General features: G+C 36.3%; 1 protein-coding gene across 2 annotated transcripts in view; it reads left to right on the top strand.

The window, feature by feature from the left end:
- Window positions 1-19,389, top strand: part of LOC120485948 (uncharacterized) — a 51,325-nt gene extending 31,936 nt beyond the window's left edge. The window contains exons 12-22 of one of the 2 annotated variants that reach the window (XM_089135396.1): window positions 1,041-1,088; window positions 4,313-4,422; window positions 4,545-4,713; window positions 5,061-5,165; window positions 5,309-8,521; window positions 11,055-11,171; window positions 11,282-11,434; window positions 14,338-14,435; window positions 14,518-14,631; window positions 17,868-17,979; window positions 18,528-19,389. In XM_089135396.1, the coding sequence (XP_088991522.1) occupies window positions 1,041-1,088; window positions 4,313-4,422; window positions 4,545-4,713; window positions 5,061-5,165; window positions 5,309-8,521; window positions 11,055-11,171; window positions 11,282-11,434; window positions 14,338-14,435; window positions 14,518-14,631; window positions 17,868-17,979; window positions 18,528-18,689 (4,401 nt within the window). In that variant the 3' untranslated portion in view covers window positions 18,690-19,389. The remainder of the gene's footprint in view (window positions 1-1,040; window positions 1,089-4,312; window positions 4,423-4,544; window positions 4,714-5,060; window positions 5,166-5,308; window positions 8,522-11,054; window positions 11,172-11,281; window positions 11,435-14,337; window positions 14,436-14,517; window positions 14,632-17,867; window positions 17,980-18,527) is intronic. The other variant, XM_089135397.1, reaches the window with a different exon arrangement.
- Window positions 19,390-21,311: the final 1,922 nt, after the last annotated feature.

The raw sequence follows: 21,311 nt of genomic DNA, 5'->3' as shown, positions 1-21,311 counted from the left end.
AACACCGTCAACACCGTCTATCGCGGCAAGCCTAGCGTGTATGCGTATGTATCTACGCCATTAACGTCCGCGTCATTCCGCGTGTCTGTACACGCCGTCAAATGTCCGAGCAAAACAAAGCAAAATGTACATCTACATCTGGGGAGCTATGTTTTTCTTTCCTAGGATGGTGAGGTAACACTCAAAAATGCCATTAACCCCAGTGAGGGTTAGGTTTAAAAAAAAGGGTTGAGGTAAGTCATATATTTATATATACAGTAATAACGTTAAGTCAACGGCGTTCATAAACACGCTGAAAAGCGATTATGAGTGTTGATAGCACGCCAAAAATGGAAATATGAATTGGCGTGTCATACACGCGCTACTTCATGAGATCAGTCTGATCGAAGAGAGTTTGAGTCTTGAAATGATCTTTATGCACCGCCTGTCTGTATTTGTTTTACTAGTAAGTGCTAAGTCCTCACTTTTACAAATAAAAGGTGCATTGTTGAGAACGACAGTAATGTAGCGTGATTTGCTAAGGCATCATACTCTGCACGCAACCTATAATATGCATGCGTCATGTATTTGACCTGGTTCGGCATTTTGACTGTTAAAAATATGTCGGTTTTAATGTTATTTTAAGGTGGGGTAGAAAGAAATGAACATAAACAAAAGCTGTGTTTGCCATTAGTTGAATTGTGGGAACCACTGATTTAGTTTTAAGTTATTGATTGCTGAAAATCTTATTCTGATCCACTTCGTGAATAACATTTACCATATTTGGTATTTACCATATTTTTGTATTATCTCTGTAAAATGACACTTAAAACTATCACAGACCTACACAATCATGCAACATAATGGGTTGACAGCAAGAGTTGCCCATGTATGTTTTGTCACCAATATTTTTAAGATGCCGAGGCTTATTGATAGGTCAGTTTCTGCTTCTTTTTTTTTTCCCCAAAATTTTTTTGGGACGTCTTGTTGAATCTTTGTATGATGTATAAGTTGGTTGCCAGTTAATTACCTGAACTATATGCAACACTCCTCTAACGCAGGCAACGCTTGGTTTAGATGAAGGTGATCAAGCATTGTCCACATCTCAGGTTTGTTTATGTTTGTGAAAGCTTCCAAAAACACGTCTGATCGTGTAACCTTCTCTGTGTTCTTGTTTCATCACCGTCCTCTTCACACAGTAAATAAGTGTGCAGTTCACAAACAGGGTGTGTAGTGATTTTTAACAATTTGAGTTAAGCTAGGGCTGCACAAATAATCAAAAATATAATTGTGATTTATGTTTATGGCTTACACGATTAGCTAATTAAACATTATCCACAAGTTTCCGTGGGGCGCTCCTGTAAAAAATAAAGTGGGTGAAACTTCCGGTGACGCGGCGGAAGTAGCATTCCAATGGTATTTTGTGTGTTAGTTAGCGAAGAGGCTAGCTGTTTTTCGGAGAATTATTTGACTGTTTAAAGACGCAAATCTTTATGAGAGATCTCGTTACGGAGCTCAGGGACAACATGTGCTGATCGCGGTTGTATGTATAACCGGACTAAACTAATTCAGTGGCTTAAACGTGATTGTTTTGAACATAAGCTAAAAACGAAATCAGAGTGATCCTGCCAGAGCCCGTCTCTGATCCTGCCAACGACTGTAGTTTCCATCACCTCCCAAAAGACGACGAATCTTCCTGTATACATTTGTTTAAATTCTTAATGTTCTATAAAATCTATCAGCATGTGATTGGCTGTTCGCTACTGATGTTACACCTAAACTCAGGATCAAAGCCTGTGTTGACAGAATTCCAAATGTGCCAGTTAATGTGACAAGAAGCACAATCATTTATAATTTTGAATAAACTCCGACCAAAGCACGACTAAGTGTGTATTTTTTATTTTAATTGTTTGTCAGCTCGCACAACTGTCTGTCACCATGCCTTGATGAGTATTGATTATTAATAATGTTATTATAATACTCCTAATCAACTACTGCGGAGGGTAAAGGTACTGTTATTTCACCCTTTTGAATTTCGTTGAGGTTGTGTTCCCACATCGTTAGCTAGTTTGGATCGCTATAACTTGAATGACTGTCAACTGTTGAATGAACGAGTGCCAAGCATGTCAAATCGCGCTTTGTTTACTTCCAACCGGAAGTCGCGCCCACTTTTGACGCAAGGCCTCATGGGGCGTAGGAACCTTGTGGATAGCATACTATTTAGAACTAATCCAGTTTTTGTGAGATTGTGTACTTTACTCCCTTTCAGTATCTGATTTATTCACAGTTAGAATTTTTGTTCTCATTCTGACACGAGGACCAATGTGACCATTTAGTTGTTGTCTTAGAGTGTATTCACACTTGGTGCTTTTAATGTGTCTGAGCATGGTTCGCGAACACTACACAATCTCAGACCTGTATAAAGCGAACCAAACCAACACCATTTTGTTGAGTTAGGTTTGCTAAAACATGCAAATAAATACCCTCTATAATTTTAAATAAATAGAGCTGCGTCCAAATCATTTTAAAGGACAAAAACCGAGCACAAGAGAAGAGTGATGTCACACAACCATAAAATAATTCAATATCTCAAACACCAAACCAGCACAAACGTTTGTTTTTGTCAACTTCACGGAGACAATTTAATGGGGTCGCATTTTGGAGGGTATAGCCATCAGACACGTACCATTGTAATAAGGCGTATTCACACCAGGAAAGTCCACTAGTTCACCTGCCTTGGTCCAGACCAAATACAATGTTGAATTTTTTTTTTTTTTAATTTTTTTTTTTTTTGGTGGGGTTTGCTTTCATACTGCACTTTTTGCAAGCGAACCCAATTTTGTAAATAAAACCACATGTGTGCTAAGGTCATCCATTCATTTGACGGAAATTCTTAAGCAGGGAAAAGCAGGAATTGTAAAAATGGGCAATTTATGGTATGGACATACAGTATTTCTAAGAGGAATTTTTATTCTTTTACTGATTTGGTGTTATCAGCTTCTAACGCAGTATGAAGAAACTTATGAGCATCATATGATACAATGTCATGTAGTTATTAAGAATTTGCGAAGACGAAGATGTGCTGCAAGGCGGTTGCGTTGGAGAGAACATGCTCTTAAATGATAAATTTCAAACATTATTAAAAACAAGTGAACAGTAAAATAAGAACAAATACACAAATTACAAGCAGAGATGAATACTAAATAACAAAGTTACAAAGTCTTTCAGGCACAGAACTTGTAAATACACTATTTGTTCACTGTAGAAGTTAAATATAGTTAAATTTTTGTTAAAGCTGTATTTTGTTGTTTTATTAACATTTATGACGCAGACAACAGTAGGAATATTGTGTGTGTGCTGTCACTTTAAGACAAATGCAATACCGAAAAAAAACATGTGACAACTATGATATAACCGAGAGACTACTTGCCGAGAAGCTGCGAGAAGGGTATTTACACGAGTTTAACATAATTTTGTGTGCATGTGTCTGTCAAGGAAACGCTAACGCTATATGAAACGTGCATCTCTCTCTCTCTCTCTCTCTCTCTCTCTCTGCGTGCACACGTTTCGGTGTGTGCGGCTCTGGTCACAGATAACGTGTCAGTCCCGATTTTCGATTTTCTTCCGTGTTTAAAATCGTTTGAATGTGTAAATTAGCAAGACAAAACACGTCGAAATGATAAACTTTCACTCTATGATGGTTAGATTTAGCAGTCAATCAGCAAATCGCATGCATGCGTGATTAACTGTGGTCCGCACCCCTAATAATGTATAGACATTTCATCACCCTGAATTACATGGTAAACATCTGACCATGTCAAAATAGCGTGGTGCTTTCTGCAATTGGGTCAGTTCATGTTCATACCTTAAACGAACCACATCAGAGTTTGTTTGGAAGTGGACCGGGGACCACCTCTTCAGTTGGGTCTCGGTGCAGTTGTTTGGTCCGCGATTGCCGTGTTCACATCTCCCCAAAAGATCCGCACCAAAAGGGGGGAAACGAACTTGAGTTTGATTCAATCGAACCAAACAAGGCAGGTGTGAATGCACCCTTAGACTTGGTCCAGAAAGTTTGAAAACAAAGAGGGTCTAAGACCAATAAGGAGTTACCAATAAAAAATTTGGGTCCTTTTTCACTTGGTTCACTACAAGGATCAGGTTTTTGTTTTCCACTAATGATCAACAATGAGCAATTACATTTTTTTTTTATTACCGTGCAGCCCTAGGCTAAGCCACATTGGTCTACAATGCCGACATGACACACAGTTGTGCCGTGGGGTGCATTTTTTGCGCTTTTGCTTGTATCTTTATGATCTGTCATCTTGTGTGTCAGAATGAGTCTGAGCGGCTGCAGGCACAGGTCGTCAGTCTTCGCAGTCAGCAGATTAAAGACACAGAAAAGCATCAGCTGCTCATCACCAGTCTGAACAAACAACTCCAAGGGTAAACTTCTGGGGCCTTATTACTGAAACATTTCATGATTCCTATTTGTTTTGTGACTTTGTAATTCACTAATCGTGTGTTTAAAAGCCATAACAATTATTTCTTAACACATCTGTTGACAGACTGAGCTGCACACAGGAGTGTCTGGAGTCCTCGCTCATGGAAAAGGAGCACACGCTTGCCAGAACCTCAGAGAAACTGGAATGTATTGAGAGTCTGAGGGAGGCTTTAGAGACAAAAGAAAAACAACAGCAAGACACTGCTGACAAACTTCTTCAAACTGAACACAATGTGGGTAAATGTGAACTGTATTGAAATAATGTGTGTATGTTGTACTAGATGACATGATCTATTTTGGGGACTCATTTATATGATTGGATATTTATTGAGCTCCATTTCAGCAGTTGGTCACATATATTTCAAATTGACCTTAAATGTATAAATAATTGGACTATAAATGTCCAAATAACAAACATTTTAGAGCTTCAGCATCCATTTTAGTTTGTTTTATAAACACAATTTAGAGCCCACTCAAGCATCATGATCAGTGTCACACATTTATGATTTGACATACATACATACATGTGATTTTTACTGTAAACCACATATGAGTAATTGAATTCTACCTTGCAATTCAGCTGGCTGAAGTTAAAAAGACATGCAGCACCTTTGACAAGGAAAACTCAGAGATGAAAGCAACTGTTGCAGAGCTGACACTCAAACTTAGCGTACTGAAAGACAAGGTAACATCTCACCGACATGATTGTTCTTGTCTTGAATGTTTGTTTGTTTTTATGTGCAAGTTTGACTTATATTTTGACTGTACAATTATTTCTTCTTTTAAAGTTCATGAACATGTTATTGCATTACTTTTTTATTGTTTCAGATGCAGAAACAAGAGGCAACTATAGAATCATTACAGAGTGATCTGGCTCAAACAAACGATGATCTTGACAGACTGAACACAGCACATATGGAAGAAAGAGCACAGCTGGTTCATGACTTGCAGAGCTGTGAGCGGGAAATTGATAGACTTCAAGATGTCATCACTGACAAGGACAAAGAAATTCTGGCTTTATCATCCATCACAGCAGAATATTCAGAGCAAATCCATGAATTAAAACAGGAAATGAAGCTCAAAGAGGATGTGCTGAATAAAGTCGAACGGGATGTTCAAATCTTCAGAGACCCACAGCTTTCTGACCAACAGTTTTTTAACGTGTTAATACCTCAGCTGATTGAACAATTAAAGAGAACTGAAAGTGATCTAAAGGTAGCGAAAAAAGAAGGTGAGTCTAAGAGTGATGAAATTAAAGACTTCACAAAGCAAACTGAGGACGATAAGAAAACAATCCAGGATCTCCGCATGGAAATACAGAAGTTGAGTATGAATGTCAAAGATCACCTATTGGATGGAGAACATGTGCATGAAAAAGAATTTGTCAAAGAGGAACGTAATAAATTGCTTGATGAAGTCAGCAAACATAAAAGTGAGCTTTTGATGTTCTCTAGAAAGTTTGAGGAGCAGGTTGAATGTCAAGAGCAGCTTAAGCAAGATGTCCAAGACAAGTCAAAGATAATATGCCTATTGGAGCAGAAACTGAAGGCTGTTCAAGAGGAGACCGTAGCAGAGAGGGATAGATTTAACAAAGAACTCAAGATTCGAGATTTAGCGAAAGAAACCCTTGAGAAAGATTTGTCTGATAAAATTGAGAGTTTTGAATCTGTGAAAGATAACAACAAGAAACTTCAAGAATCAATTGAGCAGAATTTGGGGGAGCTTACAAGACAAAAGCAGCTTCTGGATAATGCCAAGGAGGAAATACAAGCTGTGCAAGATCAGAATTCCAACTTGCTTTTACAAGTCAAAAGCCTCACTAATGACAATTGTCAATTAAAAATGGAAATTGAGTCCATTGGCCAGTCTCTTTCTGATGTTTCAGATGAAAAGATAAGGTTGGTAAGCAAAATATCTGAAGTTGAACTGCAGCTGTTTGAAAGGGTTAAAACAACAGAAGACTTGCAGATGGAAAAGGAAGAGCTAGCTCTCAGAGGAACTGAATTGAACAAAGAACTTGAACAAAACAAGCAATCAATGGCTGAGATTTTGTTAGAAAAAGATTCTGTTGTCAGACTCAATGAGACATTGACTAGACAAACTCAACATTTACAAGAAATGTCTGAAGAGAAACAAAAGGAAATGCTTACACTGACGCAGGTTGTGTCTGAAATGAACAGCAAGGTCACATTAACGCTCAAAGAAAATGAAGAACTTTCTTCGAAAATCATTAGTCTTTACGAACAGAACAAGTGCCTTCAGAAACAAATGAATGAACAGATGAAGTCACTCACAGAAACAAAAAAGGAGAGAGACACATTACAAAACAAAGTCTTGATTTTTGATTCGCAAGATGTGGAAAACCGCAAACTCATAGAAGGTTTACTTAAGCAAAAGGAAGGTTTGCTTTTGCAAGTAGAGGAATACAAAGTTATTCTACAGAAACAGCAGTCTGGAGCTGAGACCTTACAGGAAAAGTCTTCAGAATGCGCAGCCCTCTCACAATGTCTCAGAGAGACCAAAGAGGAAGTAGATCATCTTAGGAGAGAACTTGAATCCTCCACTTCTCAAGTCATTCAATACAACCATATTGTCCTTGAAAAAGAAAAGATCTTAACAGATCAAAGTGCGCAAATAGAAGCTTATCGGCACCAACTCGAGGATTTACAAGATAGTATATCCATACTCCAACAACAAGCAAATGAACATAAATCAGGCTTGACAGAGAAAGACATCCTGCTGCAGACAGAATCAAATACAAGTGTTTTGCTACAAAAGGAACTTAGTTGTGAAAGAGAACTTGTTTTTAGCCTCCAGAAAGAGATAAGCACTCTGAAAATGGACTTGGAAGTGAAAGAAAGCACTTTAAGAGAAACAAATCTTGAGTGTCACAATCACTCCGAGGAATTGGATAAAAGAAACGAGTCATTGCTTTCACTGACTAGTCAGCTTGGTATTATGAATACAAATATTGTGAAGCTTGAATCTGATCATGCAAATGTAAAAAATACTTTAGAGATGCATTTGGCAGAAAATGGTAGACTAAAAGAGGAATTGAGACAGAAACAAATAGAGGTTGTGGAATATCAGGATAGTTTTCAGGCAATGAATGACCAAAATATTGTAATTAAATCTGAACTGAAGAATTCAATGGAAGAAATGTTTAGACAACGAGAGATGATCACTTCTCTACAAAATGAATTGGCTAGCAAAAGAGTGGAACTGACCTCTTTGACTGAACAGTTCAAATCGGAGCAATCTCATCTTGAAGCTTTACAACTCACTCTGCAGGAAAAAGAAAACGTTTTCAGAATGCAGGAGATGTATGTAAATCAGATGCAGGTCAAACTGTTGGAAAGTGAGGACCAAATCGCTCAGAAAATAACAGTGATCTCTGAGCTACACGAAGAGATTCAGAATTTGCAGAAAGCTTTGCAAAACAAAGATGTTTTGCTGTTAAATAAAGATGAAGAGTTTTCTCAGGTTAAGACTACATTATTGGCACAATCAGAAGCATCTGAAGCCAGACTGAAATTAGAAATGGGTGCAATTGCTAAATTCCAAGGGGAATTACAGAACTTACAAGAGAAGAATAACCATCTCATCAGCATCATTAATGAAAAGGATTCTTTATTGATGCAGGAAAAAGAGAAGTATCTGAGCTTGCACAGTAGTTCGTCAGAACTGGACTTTAAAATAGAGCAATTAACCTCAGAGATCACACAACTCAGAGAAAAACAAGCTGAGAAGGAACTAATCACATTTGCTGCTCAGTCACAAATGCAGAAACTGGACGAACTGTACAAGAAACTTCAAGAGGAATATAATTTCACCAAACAGGAGTTGATTAAAGTTGTCAATGAAAAATCATTAAAGGAAGAAGAGGTCTGTAAATTGGTCCTGGAAAAGGAAGAGATCTGCAGAAGTTCCAGTTATCAGATTCAGAGAATTCAGGACCAGGTACAACACCAATGGCAATCCAGCACCATGAATGAAGTGGAGGAAGATACGACAATGGAGAGAGAGAAGCTCCACATCCTGGTTTGTGCTTAATGTAATACCCTTACTGAGATGAAGAGTTAACATTTCTAGAGTCTGACAAACACAAGCATAGAATACTCCTTTCTCTGCAACATCTAGATATTTTAAAACACATTAATGTCTAAGGACCGGGAAGTTAAGACGTTGATGCAAGAAATCTTTTATTTTTGTCTAGCTCAGAAAAAGTTACAGAACAATGAACTAGATGCTTCTAGAAAGGGTATTGGCAAGTGTTCAGGTTAGATAAAGACAATTTCTAATGATTCAAGTAGGGAGGTTTAGATAAAAAGGGATTTGAGTGATTAATAATCAATATCTAACCTGATGGAAATTGTATATTAGGATGTTAACCTTGACAGAATGATTCATAAGTTTACGGTGACAGGATACACATAATGTTTAATTAATCATTAAAATGCAAGTACTGTATGCTGTGGTAGTATGTCCCAAAACGTGCCTATTCTTCTGCAACACACTTAACCCTCAGGTGCTCTTCGTTTCGGAGTCACACTTGTTATCTTCCCGGTCAAAAGTGACCGGACACCTAAAAATGAAACTTTCTCCATCCTGGTAAAACCAATGCAATTCATTTTTGTTCTATAATATTTATTCTTTTTAATTTAGTGTTTTGAGACGATTTAATTGAATTTATTAATATTTTTGCAATATTTATGGTTTATTTTTGCCATGGAAAAATATATATATATATTATTTTTTTCAAAAAAATATTAATGCAGTATTTTAGTTTAATATAGAGTCTAGGCCTTCAGAAAAAAAATTATATTTTTTGAAGAAAATTAGCACCATCTGGTTACAGTATTGTTGTAGTGTTGTTGTTGTTGGTGGTGGATTTGAATACATAGTTGAAACAATCTCAAAAACTATTTCTTATAAAAAAAATTGACAAACAAAAATTCACAATTTTTTTTGCATTTTTTTACAATTTCCCATTCATTTCCTATGGGGGTCACTTTTGACCAAAGACCACAAGTGTGACTATTTATTTTAAGACCACTTAGCATGCTCAGATCATGACCTCAATTTTTTTTTGTGAGTTCACATACACAATGCCATAAAAGTCACCAAGTTTCGTAACATTGCGATGATGCTGTGATTTTTAAAAATTCAAAACATACTTTTTGTAATCAAAATTTATTGGTGTGTATGTGTATAAAAGTGTGTTTGTATGTGTGTGTGTGTTGGTGGGTGTGTCTGTTTTGCACTCTAGATGTTGTAGAGTGCCACCCCTTTCCTGTGGTGTACTTTTTTTTTTTTTTTGAATTGTGGCCGATTTGTAGATTGTACATACAATTTTTTTTGTCAATTTTTTTTTTGTCAATTTTTGTCAATTTCCCATTCATTTCCTATGGGTCGGTCATTTTTGACAGAAGAGCAAAAGTGTGACTCATTTTTTTAAGACCACTTAAATTGCTCGAATCATGACCTCAATTTTTTTTTGTGTTCACATACCCAATGCCATAAAAGTCACCAAGTTTCGTAATTTTCTGAAGAAGCTGTGATTTTTGAATATTCAAAACAGATTTCTTTAATCACAATTTATTGGTGTTTTTGTGTATAGTGTAAAGTGTGTGTGTGTGTGTGTAGGGGTGGGTATGTCTGTTTTGCACTCTTGATGTTTTAGAGTGTCACCCCTTCAATGCTGAGCACTTTTTTTCTGCATCGTGGCCGATTTGTAGATTGTAGATTTGTTTTTGTCAATTTCCCATTCATTTCCTATGGTCGGCCATTTTTGACCGAAGAGCACAAGTGTGACTATTTTTTTTTACGACCACTTAGCCTGCTCGGATCATGACCTCAATTTTTGTGTGTGTTCACATACCCAATGCCATAAAAGTCACCAAGTTTCGTAATTTTCTGAAGAAGCTGTGATTTTTGAATATTCAAAACAGATTTCTTTAATCACAATTTATTGGTGTTTTTGTGTATAGTGAAAAGTGTGTGTGTGTGTAGGGGTGGGTATGTCTGTTTTGCACTCTTGATGTTTTAGAGTGTCACCCCTTCAATGCTGAGCACTTTTTTTCTGCATCGTGGCCGATTTGTAGATTGTAGATTTGTTTTTGTCAATTTCCCATTCATTTCCTATGGTCGGCCATTTTTGACCGAAGAGCACAAGTGTGACTATTTTTTTTTACGACCACTTAGCCTGCTCGGATCATGACCTCAATTTTTGTGTGTGTTCACATACCCAATGCCATAAAAGTCACCAAGTTTCGTAACATTCTGATGAAGCTGTGATTTTAAAAATTTCAAATCAGAAAATTTTTCGGTCAGAAATAACCGAAGAGCACCTGAGGGTTAAAAGAATTGACTTTTCCTCCACAAAAAGAGGACATCATTTCAGGGCATAGTTTAGGTTTTTGGGATGCAGCAACATTTTTTCAAGGAGGGTCTAACTAATTTCGTCATAGCACTAAAAAAACATTGATATACATTTCAGGTTGTCAACTTGTTTTAGTATGTCATGACACTTGTTTTGAAGAATACTCAGAAACATTTTTCTGTCTATCTGCAGGAGTCCATGACTTTGCAGGGTAAAGATGTGTCTCCAAAACAGTTGCATAGCAATCTGCATCACTATCAGCTAGAGATCCAGCAAAGAGAATCTGCCCTCCAACAACTCAACATCAAGGTATGCATCCACATGTTCCATCTGAAAAACAAAATAATGTCTTATATTTATTGGCATGAATTGTTTTCCTATTATCTGTGCATGTATTCTTATCCATGTATGTGTACTAGTTGCAACGGGCAATTGAGGAAAAGGAAGAGGTGTCGACCCAATTGAACACTGTTTCCAAGATGCTCAGAGACACACAGCAGACTGTTAGTGAGCTCCAGAATCGCTGCTGTTGGCTGGAGAGACAATTTCAAAACCAATATTCACCCACACAGGTGATTTAAATTTGTCTTTCTGTAAACGTGGATCTAAAATACTGTAAAATATCTACAGTATAAAATTATTATTCTTCAATCATAGACGAGCTTAAAATTACCATGAAAAACAAATTATTATTTGTATTTATCATAAATTATTTTTCTGTGCACATAATTATTATTTTTTATTAATTTGCCTTCATAATCAAAATAACGGTCTTGCAACGACATCTCTTCTATCAATTCATCTCATCACATCAATTCTTGATTTCTTTGTTTGAAAAGCATGAAGGTAGGCTAAGATCTTTGTTCGAAAAGCTTGAAGGTAGACAGATTTATTAATGAACCACGTGCTTTGAAATCTTCCCAGTCTACTGACATATACTGTATGTTATGACATCCGCTTCAAACATTACAATGCTCATGATAACATTAATTAAACTTTCCGCAAAAACTGAAGTTCAAACACAAAATTCTAAAGATGGCCGAGCGCTTGTTTCTTGTTATATCACATGAGGGAAGAAAAGACTATCACAACATTTGTTTTATGCCGATTTAACGTAATTACACTTTCCATAGAACCTATGAGAACCATAGAATTCTCATAGAACCTGCTCTGCCTGAGATAAAGTTCAACTAGTAATTTTTTGGTGCATTTAAACTTGCATATTTTTGGTCACTAGGTAGTTGGTTAAAAGTGAATGAATATCAAATCCTTACAGTGTCAGTGGTAGTCACCATACACAATTTTATCTTTGTCGTGAGGTCATCGGAAATTGTAGCACTAGCTGATATGTATGATGTGTATTTAATTCTTTAGTTGAACATGATTTTATTACAAGTATCTAGTTAGCAGGTCTTGCTTTATCAGCAAATAATAAATGTAACCTATGTCATATAGGGCTAGATAGAAATATAACTTTCCAATTAACTCACTAAATGGTAAAGTTTGGGTCCTGTTAATTAAAAAAAAGTTAGAAGGGTCCGCGTATAAGTATTTCCTGCACAGTTATGCCTTCTGGCAACACAATGTGTACAATGTTAATGTTAGTTAGCAGATATTTGGACAGATGGTTCAAAAAACTATTCTTTATTTGATCTTTTATGTTCATTTAATGTCAGGGTGCTGTGGAATGGTACAGTACTCGCTATGACTTTATTCTGTAATGATGTTGTGATGAGACTTTGATGAAAATTGGACAAGATATGTAAAAGTTGTAATGATAAACAAATTCTGTCATGACAACTCTCGGAGAGATTGGCATGGTAATGGATTTGACAAAAGGGGCTTTCGCACCGGATGGTTCTAGGAACTTAGTTCTAGAAAATATCCACCAGGGTGGTTCCCCGAGAACTAATGGTTCTCCTAGGAACATTTTCCAGTTGCATTCACCATTAGAAACTTTGAAATGATGTAAGCCGCGTTCGTTGCTATTTTTTTTTTGACGGCGTGGCTGACCTTTATTTTGATGGCGTTGAGAACACTAGAGCCTGAGTAAAAAAACAATGCTTGCATTCTCCATGTTCATTAATTTACAATCTGTCTTACAGTCCTATCTAATACGTTAGTAGATAGAACTGTTATACATGGAAAGTAGACAGTATATAAAAAGTTATTAGATTAGATTTATTTGACCACTTAAATATAAAAATATGAAGAACAGTAAGAAAACTGTTGCATACATTAAAAACAAATACAAAAGTAGTCAGGGATAACACAATAAAGCCCGAAGACTTATTTCCATTGTGGTCCCTCATATTAGTGTATGCTGTGCGGTTGATGTCCATTGTCACCAGCAGAGCAGAAATACATGATGTTTAGCTTGGTCTCCTCAAAGTTGCATTGGATTTTCTCCTCCGCGTAAAGATTAAGAGGCCCATCTATCACCGTTTTCCATGTTCGTATAGTTAGTTTCTGGAGTAAACGTAGGTTATAATCTGCGTGTTTACATAGCTTTTTTTAAATTGCTGGGTGCTGGTGTTCGGCCAATCAGTGAACACTAACGTCACTGATAAAGGCCAATGTCACACTTCCTGCTTCCAGAATGTGGAGTAGGGATACAGAACTTCCGGTCAACAGTATTTCTCGATAAGGATTTAGATTATAAGCCCTAATGTCTAAACCATGTGAGGTAGACTGACCACGAGCTATGAGGTTGTGAAACGAAGGTTTTTGCTTCTGTTGAAGCTATATTTTCGTATGAAATCAGCCTTGTTAAAAGAAAAACATGTTTTATCCGTGATCTTATGGAAAAAAAAAAACTACACTACCCTAAGTGTAGTAGCAACGTCTGCTGATTGGTCCAACTCGCTGTTACCAACTCGCGTTTACCTTACTGGCCAACGGCTAGAGTTACCCGCGGCTGTTGTTGTAGTGTACCGGGTTGCTCTGCATCAGGACGTTGACAGCCATACCTCAGCTTTCACGCTTTCCCACTTGAGTTTTCATTGACTTCAGGCAGGTTGCGGAGAGATTTGGGTCGGCGGTATCTATCGGGACTCCACCATTGTAAAAAGCTAACCGGAAGAGCCGTATCCCTACTAAAAGACGTACTTGCGGTCTTCAATTTTTCCATGACATAGGCCTATTGTGCTGGTTTAGACCCTAATCTGAAGTAGGAGCTAAATTAGTTCAAAAAAAGTTCCTGGGACTAAAATCGTTCCTTGATGCTGCGGTGCAAACGCTCCGTCACCCATGTTCTTTTGACAATAGTTCTAGGGATTATGAAAAGGTTCCTCCGGTGCGAAAGCCCCTAATGTTAATGTATTTGGCCTTGGAGAAATAGATCTGATACACTTCTGCTAATGCAAAAGTGGAATAGATACTATAGGGCCTTGAAATAAAATGAGAATGTCTTTATAAAATGAGAAAAAAAAGAGAAAGTCTTTAAAAGGTGTAATTTCTGTTAATTTCTCAACAGGGTGCAGTCTATGTAGAAGTTCCACCAGGAGCCCCTCAGGAACCAATGCGTGCAAATTTTAACCCAGATGGATCAGACAGCGGAGACCTCAGGATGAGGTTTGTTTGAGACCGACAATGTTTGTAGATGGCTCATGTTGTTAGATTTTTTTTGTAATACTCTTTTAAATGTTTTGTCCAGGCTAGTTGAGGCAGAGTTTCATCTGTCTCAGTTAAACTCTAGATTGGAAGAGGAGAGATCAAGGAGAGAGGCCGCAGAGGAAGCCATGCGGTTGACCGAACAGAGAGTTGTGAGGTACAAGAGAAAAGCTTTTTTTTATTTATCGGTGTTTGACACTGATTACAAAATTACTTTGTGGAAGTAAGATTGTAATGCCTAAGGTTGACACAATACCACTTTTAAGAAAACAAGTACGAATTGTACTGATTTATATTTTTCGGTATATAATTTGGGATATAATAATATATAAGTCATGTATGGAAAACATTCTTAGTAGAGCCAGACCGATATTATCGGCCGATATTAGGCATTTTCCAAACTATCGGTATCGGCAGTTATAATGGCCGATAAATTAATACTTCAAAAATAAAATAAAAACGGACGATACACGCTTGAACCATGTCGAGTGTTGGAGTTGTATAGTTTGTCCACTAGAGGGCACTCTACACCGTTCCTGTTGGCAACACTCGTTGAGTTGGGCACGATACATACATTGCTTTAATAACAATTAAAAGAACATCCCCATCAGTTCTCTTAACTCAAATAAGCATGACAAAATTTGTGACTGTCATGTCCAGTTTAAATAAATAAATAAATAAATAAAATATCGGCCGATATATCGGATTTTAAAACCCAAAAATATTTGAAGAGCTCTTTTCCAAAACGCTATAAATCCATTTAGGAAAACTACATTTTTTACCTAGACCCACACATTTTGTGAATAATCAAATTATCCTGTTGAAATGTTTTATTGGTTCAGTCTGAACATTTTGAACAATGATTATTAAATCAAACAACAATATTGTTAATGATAAATTAAAAGTTAATTTTATTTATTTTTTCAAAACGCTATACATCCATCCATTTTTTTGTATCATTTTTAGTAAAGTCATTTTTAGTAAAGTGTCAAACCTCAAACAAATAGTACCAATTTCAACATATGCATGAAAAAACTAATTATTAAAAATGATCAATAATGATAACGATATTCAAAAAAGGGATGGGCACCCCTCCAGCACATGCACACACAAATGTATAGGCTACATAGCATGTGAGCAAAGCAGAGCGGCGAGACGCTTAAATATAAGTAAAAAAAAAAAAAACATAAAATAAACATAGGCTACGTTTCACATTTGTGTTTACTAATATTACGTTACTTATTTTTATTATTTCATCTATGTTGAGTAGGCTATGAAAAGGGAACCGCATGAGATGAGTAAGATATCCGACCAATATCGGAAAATATTTGGAGTGGGTCAGACATGATTTTGACCACTTATTAAGTTTTGTTTTGTAGAAAGCTTGTAAATTTCATTTGATATAAATTATATCTTTATTTTAATAAATGTTTCATCAACAAATTGACTAGATTAAAACAGCAAATATCAGACAATATAATTAGGACACAGAGGCGCGCACGTGAACCGGAGAGCGCGTCTAATATATTATGAACCGAAACACTGCGATGCTTGGCTCACAGACCTGAGAACTAGGCTACAGAAATCTTTAAATGTCTACTTTTAAACAAAACAATTAAAAACGAAAATAAATTGGCAACTCTCTGCGTATGTAGGCTAATTCGAAGTATCTCTCTATAGGCTTGTGCGCGTTCACTGCGAAGATGGCGAGTAGCATCATCAACTTTATCTTTGCTGCTGACACTAACAGAAAACACTAGTTTATTAATAAACAATTGCAATGTTTCATGCATAATCATTACTTTTGCCGGTTCTTTGTGGCAAGCTTTATGCATGCATTGAGATGCGGAATTGGCAATTAAAAACGCTCATATGGTTTCTCTCCCATTTAATTAAATCAATATATGTGATTACCCTACTGATTAGACAAATGGCTTAAATGATCTACTACTATAGTCGACTAGGAAACTAGGACTCATTTTGAGGAATGAATGAACATAATAAACCTCTGTTCAGAGTGCCGCCGTGCTGGATTGCGTGGAACGCTCATCGAATTTGAGGACTTATCGCGTTTAAACTAAAAACAGGGCTGGCACTTAATGCGTTTTGGAAAGAAACTGTATCTTGCAGTACATTTTAAACAAGGAAATATAGCGATTTGGCATGAAACGTTGATGGGGCAGTGAAAGGGTTTATCGCGTTTTGGAAAAGAGCTCTTCATTTGTATCGGTATCAGCCTTTAAAATCCTTTATCGGTCGGGCTCTAATTCTTAGTAAGTCGTACAGTGTTTATCATGTCAGGGCTGTACGTTCACTTTTTTGCACGTAGCACTGGTGCTACAGAGGTTGAAGTGAGACTAAGAATTCACAAGCGAGACTCATAAATTCATAAAACTTATGACATTCCAGGAAATCCCGGATATGGACAAAGGCATCCAGTTATCTTTGTAGCAGAATAAAATGCATCTATAATGCATTGCTAATCGACATAGCCTTTATCATTGTATAGAATACTATAAACTGGTGTGCATACGTGGTAAAAATAAATGATGCCCACCCTAAAACATGGAGGAAAGCGCTTTTGAGTACCTACATTTTTGGGGGCAGGGACATGTTTACTTACTTGAGTAGGATTTTTCTCCATCTCTGGTAAGATAGCAATCACGGTGATAAGTGTGTTCATTAATTATTAGAAGGGTTCGACTTCGTGGTTCGTGGGTCGAGACTGTTTTCCTAAGATGGCTGCTGCCTGTATACACAAAGTGCACTGTCTTTATAAAATATATTCTTATTAAACTCTTTACATTCGATTATCATGAAAACAAATCTCAGAAGAACGGTCAACTAGGTACCAATGTGTAATTAGTCCAAAGGTTCATTTTGCGCCGGTGTTCTCCTTTAAGTAAGCTCACTGGAGTTTCATTTTTGTTGTAAAAAAGTTATTCATTTAGTTCATTTAGATATGTAGCCGCTTTAGAGAAAACGGTGATGTCTTCGTCCAGCTCAGTTCAGTTCTCATATAATGGTGTCAATGCAGGCTGTCGGCAGATCAATAACATTGTTGAATATTAAAATAAATGTCCCCAACTAAGCAAGTCAAAAGCCAAAGGCAACAAAAAGGCGAAAAAGGGCAAAAAGGCAAGGAACCAAAACTCCATCAGGTGTCAGAATGGAGAAAAAAAATAACTTTGGAGAAACCAGGCTCAGTCGGGGGGCCAATTCTCCTCTGGCCAACGAAGGAGCAGTGTGTGATTATGATTCAGGCAGCATTATATAATGCACATATGATATATACATATATAGGAGCAGTTGTATATCTAAACATTTTGTAGGTAGCTTTGCTGTGCTATTTTTATTTATTTTTTTACACCATTGTGTGTGTGTTTGTTTCAGCATGGAGTCAAAACAATCATGGAATGCTCAAAGGGACTTTAGTATTCAGCTGGACACAGAGGAGCAGCAGTATCTTATTCTTCGGCCAAGCCAGCACACGGTCTTGCACAAGGTACTGAAAATCAGTCAAGTCGCCTTTATTTATTACTGTGCTTATACAATACTGATTTTATTGTATACAGTAGCTTCACAGTAATAAACGGGGAAAACCGATCAATGATGCAAACTTTATCATCAGATATGAGACCAATTCAAATTCTGTTGTAAGGCAGACTGTTGTCATTATTCAGCTCAAGTCAGTTCAGTGTTGATTCAGTCCAGTTTAATAACTGTAAAACTAATGCAATAAAAAAAGAATTGCGATAAACTTTTTTCAGCCTGCCCAATCAACGATCACTCTTTGGTTTTCCTTGGTTGTGTATCATTTGAGTAGTCAGAACAGTGTTTGTCTTTAATTGTGATTTAGATGAAGATCAGAGTACATATTATAAATAATCATTGCAGAAATCCAGGTAATTCACTATCTTTTTGCAACAGTACTTCCTGAATATAAATCTACACGTTTGCTTACAAGTGAACTCCTATGCTGTAGTAATGTTCAGTATCAGTTTTGATTTTGCCTAAATCTAAGGCTGTGCTTTTCGATCTGGTGTTTTTTAGATGAGGAGTGGGGTTCACCTGTGCCAGCGGTGGCTCAAAGGAAGGAGTGTATTCTGCTGTTCCAAACTACTGACATCCAGGGGAAAGTCACGCTACATATTCATCGGCTACCTTCTTATGCTTCATGTGCTGGTTTTCGTGTGCCTCAGTTGGTCTCTTTAGAGAACAATTGTCATCAGAATCACAAATTGCACTATTGTTGTAAAACAATAATCCAAACAATTCAACTTTCTGTAATGCATAAAATAAACAGTGTAAGAATGTCTATATAGTTGCTCACTCAAATGGTGTAAAGCAGAATGGTGAACTGTGGTTTTCTTCAACCTTGAACTGAAACTTACTGGTCATACTGGTTATACAACAGACTTTAACACCAGCATTTATAATAGAAAGACCTCATGCACATTGGCAGGTACTACATTAGATGTTTATCTGATGTTATGGCTATGCACTGAAATCTTAAATTTAGCTATTATGTTTTACCATTCTAAGTTATTTCATGTTGTATGTGTGCAGAGAGAGAATATTGAGTTAATGTTTTATTGGTATGCTAAGTGTGCGTAACTTTTAGGAGCCATTATAAGGAAGGAGACCAGCATTGTGAGAAGCTTTACATATATTTTACTATGAATCTGATTATTGCAATGCAGAAACACTGGAATTGGTGCATGGTTTCTTTTGAGGGTTGATTGTTTATGTGGAATTTACTTGTATAAAACTGATTTTCTTTCTTTTTTTGTAGAGTCAAGATTTATTTTTATTTTGCAGTCACACTACTACCCTGTTGTGCAATACTATCTATAAATGGAGTGATATGAGAAAAAAGTGTGAATGTTTGTTGAATTAAACTACTGAGACCTTCCATGTTGTCTGGTTTACTCTTAAATGCACACATTTTGTTGTTTCCTTTAAATAAGCTGTAAGATTTTTGTTGCTATTAAATGGTGATACAAGTTTAATATAATTTTTTTCATTAATATCATTAATATAATGATGAAGTCCTATTATTATTATCAGTAGGCCTACAGCTGCAAATATTTGTGCAACTCTATACATTTTACTTACTGACAATGCTCTTCATCATTCCAGTATGCTAGTGCCTATCTGGTGTAAGAAAATCATTGATATGCATATTGAGGACTGTTGGAACAATTCGAGATCAGGATGGTCCTGGGGAGACAGTCACTTTTCTCGACAGTCACTTAACTCTATACACATCTGAACCATTTGTTTCACATGACAAGTTCTTCCCACTTATTTAGGTTCTAATACATTTGATGACAGTGAAATGACTGCAGCCCTTTCTTTAGTACTAAGTTGAAACACTTTTAGTAGTAATTAGATCCTCTGTCTTTTTGTATATGATGCGACAAGCTTTTCACACCTAGATTTCTATCTACAGAGGTGTTGTTTAGTTATGAGATGAGTTATAATATCTGCAGGTCCTGCCACTGCAAAGAAACAGTCCATATCATTGACTGTCAAAACTGCCATATCTTGTATCTGTAACTGGTAAGGTTAAGTAGATTGTAGGGTGCCAATCTGACATGCATTCCCCTCAGTGGCATGGGCATTTGTTTCCCATTAGTATCCTAGGATGCAGTGCATGATGTTCCCATTTGAAAGGGAACATGTCGGGTTACAACCTTGGTTCTCTGAGAAGGGCATTGAGAATAAGACACTGTGTCTCATTGCTTTCCTCTGGGCTGCACATGGTACCTTCAGACGAATCGGGGAACCAAGGTTACATTTGTAATCCAAGAAATTTTATATGAAAACATTTTCTTATCAATTTGTAGCCTACCAAGTATGCAAGTGAAGCATTGGACAACAAAACATATTTTTACCAACAAAAAAAAAATAAAATCATTTAAATGAATTAGACTTTTTGTTATAGCTACAAAAATTAAAGTTGGATCACCAAAAACATATACATAGGGCAAGAAATAAATAATCTTATAAATGTTTAGCCTTTCATATAAAATATCATAAAATGTATTGTCTGTTGGTTGACCATTATAGCATCTATAAAACATAAAGCAGCTTATGTGCACTCACAGTACACATTCTGACAACCCTTGGTCAACTACCCATGGTTTTACTATAGTAATAGTGTTTGTTTGTTTTTTTGCGAATTGATTAACATTTGTATAACCACAGTTTTACTACAAATAGCTTTGCTAAACTATGAGTGTAGCAAAACCATGGTTAATTTGTGGTTACTGTGTTTTAATTGTGATAAACCTTTTTTTCTATTATTTGTTGTAAAACCATGTGTAATTTTCGTAAGTTTTGTTGCAAACCTTTTATTGGATAATTATTAAATAATTAATTAATGAGCCTTTAGATAGGCCTATTATTATATAAATACAAGATAGAATTGTATTTGGTCTCTTTTTTTATGTAATGCATTCAGTTGACTATTAACATTGCACCTACAGGTCTACTAACTCGAGTGTTAGTTGACTGGTAGGGTTAGGGATAGAATAAGTTGACATCACAATAAAGAGTTGGCAGATAGATGGTCTACTAATACTCTAATGAGAGTTAGTTGACATGTAGTTGCAAAGTTACTTATAGTCAACAGAATGTTCAAAAGGGACCCTCAAAATAAACTGTTTATTTAACCAGAAAAATGTGATAACATTAACTGTAGCAGGGACATGAAGTTACATTTGATATATTTAAAAAAAAATTGAAAAAAAAAATCCTCATTTTAAAACACCACCGCACACCACTGATGTACTGTGTGTGTGTGTATATATATATATATATATATATATA

Source organism: Pimephales promelas, chromosome 10, assembly GCF_988280905.1.
Source record: "Pimephales promelas chromosome 10, fPimPro1.hap1.1, whole genome shotgun sequence".
Classification (NCBI taxonomy): domain Eukaryota; kingdom Metazoa; phylum Chordata; class Actinopteri; order Cypriniformes; family Leuciscidae; genus Pimephales; species Pimephales promelas.
The sequence above is the reverse complement of the archived record's forward strand: the minus strand, read 5'-3'. Positions and strand labels throughout refer to the sequence as shown.